This window comes from Brienomyrus brachyistius, chromosome 2 (assembly GCF_023856365.1).
Source record: "Brienomyrus brachyistius isolate T26 chromosome 2, BBRACH_0.4, whole genome shotgun sequence".
NCBI classification, from domain to species: domain Eukaryota; kingdom Metazoa; phylum Chordata; class Actinopteri; order Osteoglossiformes; family Mormyridae; genus Brienomyrus; species Brienomyrus brachyistius.
The window spans coordinates 48697815-48708271 of NC_064534.1; the positions used below are offsets into that span (position 1 = coordinate 48697815).

At 38.0% G+C, this 10457-nt stretch overlaps 1 protein-coding gene across 2 annotated transcripts in view; it reads right to left on the reverse strand.

The window, feature by feature from the left end:
* Positions 1-3683, reverse strand: part of ebf2 (EBF transcription factor 2) — a 31558-nt gene extending 27875 nt beyond the window's left edge. For both annotated transcript variants that reach the window (XM_049004259.1, XM_049004254.1), the window contains exon 1: positions 3032-3683. In XM_049004259.1, coding sequence (XP_048860216.1) covers positions 3032-3165 — 134 coding nt within the window. In that variant the 5' untranslated portion in view covers positions 3166-3683. The remainder of the gene's footprint in view (positions 1-3031) is intronic.
* Positions 3684-10457: the final 6774 nt, after the last annotated feature.

Here is a 10457-nt window from a genome sequence, read left to right on the forward strand (position 1 = left end):
GTTGTATGGCTGTGTAAAGATACAGAGACAAAGCAAACATATTAATAGATCATTTTTACTTTTTGGAACTATACACACACACACACACACACACACATCAGACGCGCTTACCACTATACTTTAATACACACCTACCACTATATACTTTAATCCCAATTTTTAAATAAGCTTTACTCAAAATGTTTTGTTGCATGAAAGTTTCCTCGTCGTTCAAATTAGGACTGAATATAACTTAAGAATGTGCGTTAAATAGTTCGGCAATTTCCTTTATTTTTTGCAGCAAACAGAATTAGGATATACAGATTTTGTTTTATTATCGATATTTCGTTTCTTAAGTTAAAAATGCAAATATGGTCAATATTTAGATTTCAGCTTTTAGCGAGAAGGATTGTTTTTACCACTGGTATAAAACTTGGTAGAAGTTCAGTTACGACTTTTGATTTTACCATTATCGGTCGTTCGGGGTTTATGAAATACGTATACCGAGTTCTCGGAGATCTTGAAGGGGAGATTTCTTTCGAAGCAGACCATTAATCTCTTCGTTGTCTACCGCCTAATACAACCAAAAATGCCGTTCATAAAGCTGAGGTAAAGCTGATCAGCAGACCATCAGACCATCCTCCAGACCCGCCATTGACTAGCGCACAAAAAGGATATCCGACTGACCTGATGGTCTCGTCAAACAAAAACTTAATCCATGAACGCATATAATTTTCATATTATCTGTCTGAATGTAAACAAATCGGAAGATTAAAAAACAATCGATTCTGTGTCCTTATTGCAAATGCTGTTTCAATATTCCGCAATTAGCGCATTCAACTCCTGAGAAGCGGGAACATTCCAGTGTAATTTACTTCTGCAGTGCAATATGTAGGCTATACGTAAATGAATAGGTATTCCTTAATATTACTGTTGCGGTAAGCATTGTATATGCCTGTATGTAAAACAAATATTTGTTAGTAAAATAGAATTAAATAACATTAAATATGTATCTAATGGAAATATAGTTCTAAAAAGTAAAAATTAACTATTAACATGTTTTCTGTCTCTACACAGGTATACAACTCAAAAAAGACAAGAAAAGCATTAAGTAGGCCTATTATACTAATGGCATCATCCAAGCAAACATCTCGCCTACATTTTGCAGGAACTACATTGCACGACGGATCTGAAGCACCGCAGAGTTTCCTTCATCTTACATAATTTCTGGTCTTTTCGTAGCAGTCCACGGCGTAGTCATACGCTATTTTTCTATTCCGAGCAGACCATAAACACTGTAATCCGTAGGACGGGCTGTCCGTTCTGTTGAAGTTACCGAAATCTGTGTAAGTTAACTTACTGAACTTCTCGTCGTTTTGTGGAAATTCATACACAAGAACAAAATCAGGTCATATTTCTGCCAATTTTGTCCAACTGATCATCGGACAAAGCAAACACAAATAGGACAGAACTTCTAGAATTTTCAAAACTAAATACGAGTACAATGCAAGGCGGTAAGTTAAGTTCTTTTAATTGCAACTATAGCATTAACTGCAATTAACTCAAGCTTTAAATTTATGATTACATAAACTGTCGCTCATGTTGGTTGCTGTCTTTTTATAAACCTTTACCTCGCATATATAAATTGCATTTAACGTGTTGGTCTTCATCAGCAAATTTGATAGTATCACTGGCAATAATAATAATAATAATAATAATAATAATAATAATAATAATAATAGGCCTGATAATAAAAATGCAAGAATTAGTATTACACACACCATTTACCATGAACGTTGATATACGATTGGTCATGTTGCTACGTTTCTCCACGTTAAATGATTGTCGGGAAACGAGAATTCCCGTCATTCGCTACTGGAGGCATGTTTAATTATTTTTTAGGAAGCGAACAAATTCAACTACATGTGCGTGGCGCACGCATGCACACAGCGCCCAAGCGTGCCGGTCAGCAGCACAGATAACATTATCCCAGACTGCCCCAGCGTGACATTTCTCTTTCATTCTTTTATGCGACTCGTCACACTGCCATCTCCAGCGACTGACGGCGCACGGCCAGGACACGACGCGCAGAGCGTGGCCTCAGTCCTGCTCCTATTTGTTTTCGGCACGTCAACTTTGCAGCTGGAGACACTGACCTGTTGCTTTTTTAATTTCAGCTGTTCGTATTGTTCACCGAGGTTAGATTGGCATTGTTCATTTAGGTTGTGTCCTGGACACGGGACGAAAGACATTTTCAGTTAAAAATATACATTGTTTACGGGCGCACGCCCCATGTCGAATATATATTTGAGAACAATACAACACTAAAATGCCATAAACTGGCATATAGTTTGCTTTCGGACTATTTAACTGATTTTAGTGTTTTTCCAGTTATCTTTAGTTATTATGTAGTATTACGTTATTATATAAACTATAACAGAGCTACAGCGATTAATTCTTATTTTTATGACTTACATGTTAATCTGAGAAAAGATATTTTAGCAATTAAAACAGGCCTAAATATATGGAAATTTGGTTTGATGAATTATGTCACTTAAGCAATCCAGAAATTAAAACAAATAAACTGCACCATCTCTGACTATGTTTAAGAGAAAATAAGTAAAATGTGATGAATCCTTATTCCGTATTGTAGATCATTTTCTTCAGTTAAAATGAAAGGGTATGTTCATATTTAGCTGGTCGAACGATAACGTGGAGATGTGGCAAGTTCAACTCGGCGGTGGCAGTACCGTTGACGGAAAGATCAGTTGTTATATATAACTTTACACTGAATGCTGCATTTCAAGATACATCTTGAAATCGTTATTTTTGCAGCATTCAGTGTAAATTCATTTTTCTCAAAGTATATTTTCGATCTACTTTTCACTCACGCTATATATTGCTTGAAGATCAGATTCAACACATTGCAAACACGTATTGCAATAAACAGATATAAAATTCGAATGGATGCAAAATTGCATGGTCAATGTATAATAAGAATCATCACACTATGTTGAAATATTGTGGTCTAAGTCAACGACTCCTACATTACCTTTGAGCCGCTACGTTCGCATCCACCACTCCGACATTCCGAACCCAGGACCGGACTGAATCCATCTCCGCCCCAAGAGCTTTTTCCTTTATTCCACTCGCTTCTCCGTTTAATTGGTTTTGAATCCCGAACATTTAAAACTAAAAACACAAAGCTGTCGATCCCTTTTTCTAAGACAACTTGTAAGTAAACTGAAACAATAGTGAAATACAGCAAATCGCTTCTTGAAACTTTAGTTCCTAAAGAAAATGCTATTCCACGTTTAGTTATGTGGAAGTAAACGCAAAGACAACGTGAATTACAGAAAAGCCCGTTTTGTCCAGCGTCTACAGTTTTTCCTCCTTGGCTTTAAAATACTCCTTGATATAAAGACATTTGCAGGTGATACATTTCTCTTCTGGTTGTAAACATTGTTCAGTAGATTGACGGTAATGTGTCCAACGTAGGTTCGACCATCAGTAAGGTTCACCTGTTCAGCCGTAAACACACACTTGCGCATATGCACGAAACACACACTTATGCACCACGGATGAGACTGAGTTATGAAAACATTCTCTCTAATTCAAATTCAACCACACCCACACATAAGTGACCTGGCGGTAAGTGCTCCTCCCCTAATTTTGGATTTAAAAGGTTGATAGCCCGACACTCAGTTCCATGAACGCATGGATCAAGTACTAGAATTGATGCTTAAAGGTCTCAGAGTATGAATGAGTTACCGAGGCTGGCCGAGATGAGTAGGAGGAGCTGGAAACCATATTTGGTGCTGCTTATTTGCATCGTCATTTTCATAGGCGTAGATTTAAATATGGGCGGGATTCTGGGCAGTTTTAGTATACAGCTGTAGCCAATCAGCCTTTTCCATGGCCAAACTTTTTTTGAAATACCGACCAGCGCTTCAAGCTCAGGTGTGAATGGACATATGTTTACATTTCACATATTTAGCATATATGTGAACAAAACGTTTTGATATATTGGTATTTCCACAAAGTACCAAAATATTTTTAAAAGCTTAGTTTCCACCTAAATACGTACGCATTATCAGCAGTTCTCGCGGTCTAACAGGAAACCATGCAGACACAGAAACAGAAGAAAAATTACCATAATCTTTACTGAACTACACAGTAGTTGAGACATATACCCATGTTACTTACTACGATGTATAGACATATCTTGTTTATTACGATGTCTGTTTAGTAGCCTATACCAGAAAATAAAGAAATGTATGTTTTCTCATATAATCTATGAATTCTATCATGGGAGAATGTGTGCTGGAATGTGTTTTTATCCATCCATTTTCTATAACCGCTTACCTTATACAGGGTGCAACTAAGCCTATATTTTACAAAATAAATTAAATTTACAGTTCTATTAGACATATTTAAATTTACTAAACTAAGCAATGTGTATTCATACTTTGTACAAATCCGCGCAACAACACCATTTGGATTCATTTTGAGGACACTGATATATGGTTCATAAAGCGTAATGCTTTCAAGATGTCCCGGTTGTTTTCGAGTTGTTTTTAAATTCAAATCGTAAGTCATGGTCAGTTTTGCAATTAGAAGTTGAGGAACGTAAACGTCGCTGTAACAAGGTCATGCGCACTGTGACACCTCCCACCGGCCGCCCTTTAATAACGACCCTAAGTTCCCATCGATAACGGAAGAGTGAAAGAGCGAAATGTAGGCCTACATGCAATACACAAATCCGTCCTCTGCGATTTAATAATTTAGATTTGCACATAAGGTGACCTAAGTTGTTTTAAATTAATCGTGGCCGACGATTCAACTCTTGTTGGAGATTGTTTTACAAGGCCACATAACCGATTAAGGTTTCTGCCCCACTTTAGTGGACTATTTAACCGTGATTGAAATCCCGGATTTAGTTGAAAACACTGTCGCATATCAATTTCACAAGGAACAATGGTAACCACTTCAGCCAATTAATCTTCATTGACACGGTCGCAAAAACAAGCAATATATGTTACAAATCTATAAGATGTACAACCTGAGCCTTGAACAACAGCAAAGTCAGTAACGGACGGTTTATCTGAAATATAAACTCTAAACTGGCCTATTAAGATATAATTTAGGGATTTTTTCAAATTTGGGGGCAAAAAAAAAACCTTTTCCATCATAATCTATTGCGGTGCATATCCTAATGTTTGCCATAAACATTTAAACCAAAATAATACACCCTTTAACAGCTCGGTAACAAAACAACATCATACGAAAACCTTTAAATTGTGTATACGGGACCAGGTTAAAATAACATTTTGTACGTGGAACAGCACTTTGTGTTCATTCCGTGTGGACGGAATGACACATTTAAAAACTTCATTATAGCCCAGCTGAACAAAACAGGCAAATGCTTGTGTGCATTCAGCGTAAGCCTCGGATTAATTTCTCAAGAACTTTTTTTTTCTTGCATTAATTTCCGTTTGTCCCCTTCACCTCCCCCTTTTTCCAAAAAGGAAAGTTTTTATTATTTTCTCTTGCTCCTGGTTGAGGTTATTGTTTCTCGGACGACTTCGGGGCTCCGGAACAATGAATGCAAATCTCCCCTCCGCGGACCCCCGCCCTTCACAGACCATCTGCCAGCGTGCATCGGAGTCAGCTGTTCCCCCAATTACAGGGACAGTCTCGCGGAATCCCTGCCACTCATTTCCCCCCGCCCAGCACCCCACCCTCCTTCTGCTCCTGCTCCGCCCCCCGCACACCCCCCATCTCAAGTTGTTTGACTGGCATGTCTGCTTAACCCTGAAAACGTTAAATGGGTACAGATGTTAGAGACGACGGAAACCAACGCAAGGTTTCGCACCACCCCCACTAAGCCGCACAGAGGCCGCTTGCTGTTCCATTAACCCGATCATTTATATCGATCTTACGTTTTTAAATTGCGGACGAAGTAATAGGTGTACTGAACTTTTGTTTTAGGTTTTAAGATTGGGGTGTAATTTCCAATACTACCAATCAGCGTTTCGCAGAAGGTAAAGAACTTCTGCGTTGGGGTATGACGTGACGTGTTTTAAACGTGAAGCCCGAAGCAGGAACATATAGGCCAAACCGCAGCTTTCTCTTTAATTTGAGACAAATACGCGGAATTTGATGCTAATCAGAAGAGCGCATTAAGGCGCACTGGCTTTGCGCATCTTTCCTTAGCAGCTCGGCTAAAAGTTACCCAAGGTCCATGTTCAGACTGCCCAGCGGAAATAGACCCACTGTTTACTTCCACCTGTTCGGTTTTTTACCCTCCCTCTTGAACCATACTAAGATTATTTTTATACTGAGCATAGTCACATGTGAAACAATGAATAAAACAACAGATAATATGTAATGAAAACTCTTATGAATCGCGTTTCTTCAGTTCTCACGCAGCCATCCGTATACAATTAGAATGAAGGTTTTAAAATGGGTAAATTATAATCTCTTGACGCTTTTCAGCCCAATAAGATTAAATTTATCTAACAACAACTTATTGTTATTAGGAATTGTTTGCAATAATTTGTTTTTGGTTTCGCCTGTTTATATGTTGAATATATGTAAACCAATAACCAGGAGCGCAGGAACTGGGAGGCGTGTCCCCCAAATATTTAATTTGGCTTCAGTCACCTCCTAATAAACCGACCTTGCGCGTCACCCTCCATGTCAAGCTCTCTCCACGGATCAGATCACGCTTACTATAGTCTAACAGTCTAAAACGAGTTTTATTGTTAAGTTTTATTTATTATTTATTTATTATTGAATTTTATTATTAAGTTTCCCAGTGAAAACTTTTGGAGAACACGTTCAGCTGGGACCGTAGACAATGATGATTATATCACTTGCCCTACATAGTTTCTTGGAGGCGATATCTTCATGCTGCCGTTTACCCACGGATTCGGGTATATATCCTGCTTTTTTGTTATATTACTGTGTCAGAAACACCCAACGGTAAGAGAAAGGCAAGAGGAAGTTCAGCTATAGAGAAAAAACGTATCTTAAACAGTAGGGTAACGTGAAATTGCGCTGGTTCCTCTATTGTTTACGGTAGCTTATACATCGCAGCCAGGAGCCGGAGAAACGGCTTTCTAATCAATTTAATTCTAAACGGCGGTCAGCGTGTGTTAATGGGGGGTGGGGAAGGGGATCAGTGACTGCTAAAACGAACAATGGGGTATCGTGTGCCACTAACTTCCCTCCCGCACCCCCTCGGCCCCTCGGGAGCACGAACGCCACTCTCTGGCGGCAAGTCCACGAAGGTCACGGGGGGCCATGGAGAAGAATGGGTCAAGATGCAGCAGCTGGTCTTCGTCCTTTCGCATGCTCCAGACGGAAGAGCGGCCTCACACGGGCCACCACCATCCTATCGATCGCTGTATATTCATCTAATTTATTTGTTTGCTTAGTAAACCAAGCCGAGTGAGTCCCATGGGGCAGCAACCACAATTTGACTGCAACTTCAATTGGTCCACTAATAACCACTCTATATCTATTTTGATTCAACATCATAAAAGTAGGCCTAGATTAAGTTTAAAAATAGTGCCAAATTCAGCAATTAAATCATTCGCAGAATACGATTCACTGTCAGTAAGGGTGGGAAAATATCAGATAAAGAATAATTTAACTGTCCAGTCATATAAAATTTAGCTATTCAGGCATAATTTAACTATTCAGATGGAATACAACCTTCTAGTATTTATTGTGCACTTTTAATAGTCTTAATATGCCTACATTTATTTCATTAATAAAACAAGTCTGCTAGAAAGGGGTTCAAATTGTATTTCTCAGTAAGATTTCGTTAAAACAAAAGTTTTAAATAATACAAATTAATAAAACGCGATCTGTGGATGTGAAACGTCCGATCACAAAAATCCAAAAAAAGTCACCGCTGGGGGAAAAATGTTTTTGATGACGCTGGGAACCTTCTTTATTTTAATGTTAAACGACAAAATGTGTTTTTAGTGGCATGTGACGTTAACAAATCTGTAAACTATATAATTTCATATAAAATATTCAATAAAAAAAAAACTCTTTCCGTTCCGGAGCCACAGCTGGAAAATTTAGTTCCATAACTTCTTCCTTTATCTGATGGGACGTTTTACTGCTTTATACGGTAAATATTTTACTACAGCAATTCGTGTTAAGTACCTGTTCAAAGGTTTCTCCTGGGATTTCAGGCTATACGCACATGTTCTGAATTAGTATAATACCTGCTGTTGGACAATATGGCATCGTTATGACTTTACAAACTATTAGGCTATAAACAGACCGCAAACATGGTATAATACAATTAAATAGCCGTGGTCATCTTGACTTGTTGCATATTTTTACTTTATATACAGCTAAATTTAATTACCAAAAATATTATATTTTAACTGAACTTGCATGTATCATACACGACATATAGGTTAAACGAAATCGTTTCAATTGCGAATAATTTCCATTGGTCGAAAATGTCATATATAATATATATAAATAAATATATGTGTGTGTGTGTCTGTCTGTGTGTGTGTTTAAATTGTGCCGTTTTCGTATTCAATTACCAAATTGTCTCTTAGCTTCAAGCAGAGTTCTTGCGCCACCAAGTGACTAAAATGGTCTTTTACTGCTTTGCTGACTTATCTTAGAATTTTGAAATTTGCACTCATGCTCCATCTCCGGTCACCAGTTTCTTATTATTTTATTATTTATTTTTACAGTTGAAGCAGTTTAGTGGATTAAAAAAATAACAAATGAAGATCAATTTATATATCGATCTTTTGGGCTAATATGTATGTTTTTTAGGTTTTCTAGGTTAATTCCCCCAATGGTTAAACGTTCTGCAACAGATTTCGGTGCCACTTAAATACCTGAGCTGTAGACTGAAATATTCGCCCTCTGGTGCTCAGGCAGCAGAAGCATGACTGCACCTCACACGTCATCGCTAGTTAACATTACGCGCTCTTATATCAGTAGACCACTAACGTTAACTAGTCGTTACCTTAACTGCGGTTGAAAGCCTAAAGCTAAACGGTCTGAAGTGTGGCTGTATTTCACTCGAAAGGATTCCGACACCAGGACGTTATGTAAATTTGTTAAATATTTTGTATTTATTTATAGTTATGTATTTAACCCTTGTATGCAGACATCAGATCGGTTTGAAGCTCTCCTAATGTCATGATTCAGTGTGGTCGCTGTTCCCAGTGCGTGCCACGTACTTTTCATCCGCGACAATTTGCTACCAAATTTATGGCAAAATAGCTTAAATTATTGTTTTATAGTCATTATTTTTTCCAATAAATCCATATTAAAGTGTAGGCCTATTTTAATGTGCGCTTGTGTTTGTGAACAGCGCTCGATAAAGCGTTTTTTCCCCTTACTTCATCCGCCTGAGTCATTACTAATTACTTAGAATATCACTGAAATAAAATAAAACGCTGATTTTTATCACTGGGCCTTTGCGGAGGTACAGACACAGATATCAGTATGTTATATGTGAGAGCAAGCTTGGTAGCGAAGAACAGCCACCTGTGGCGGTGTCCATGAAGCTGGAGGTTAAGGGGTTTGCAAACTATTCTTAGTGCTCAGGGAAGAGATATTCAATAAAAGTTAACACGGTTATTTGTGGCTTAAATTTTACATAGATAGTCTATCTTTGCCCTTTTTTAGTGTTTGTCACAAATTGTTCCCAGTGACTCTGCATTTGTGAATTTGCGGTCCATTTACAGCTTTTTAAACATCTCTCCAAATATGGAAAGCCGCTGTATAATATTTCATATCTCATTCCTATTAAATTGATATTGAATCAGAATCTAATCAAATAAGATTGAATCAAATCGCTAGTTTGTGAATTGAACTGAATCAGGGCATCTGTGCCAATTCCCATTGCTTACAACAGTTTAGTCTTGGGATTATCATCTTTCAAAATCAGTTCTTAAGCACCAGCCCCATTTCAAGAGCATCTGGTGGTCTGCTTTGAAGACTGCAGTTCAAAAGCACAAACCCAAGGCTGAAGAATCTTGAAATATTCAGCACAGAAAGGTGGTCTAAGATCCCTCCAAAGGGGGGCGCTCTTGCCTTTATCATGCATCACCAGCAGAGGCCCCGGGATCCTTCAGCAAATACTGTAAGGATGTTGATAATTTAGAAGCCTTTGTTTTTAGATAAAATGTGCATGAAAAGTTTGTGCTTTCCTGAAATATCTGGGAAGAACATTTGAATCCGTATACATGTATTTTTTACAATACAATCATTGTTAGGAAGATGCCAGTAGTTCTTCAGCGGACTGTATTTGATACTAGGATAAAACTGGAGTAGGCAGCGCAGAAAATGACCGTTAATTATGTAGGTTTATAGCCAAAACGGCTTGTTGCTGCAATATAGGAATTTTTAAAATAACATTTTTACGATGCCATTCGAAAAGCCAAACACGTTAATATCAATCTGTGGCTGCCTTCTCATAA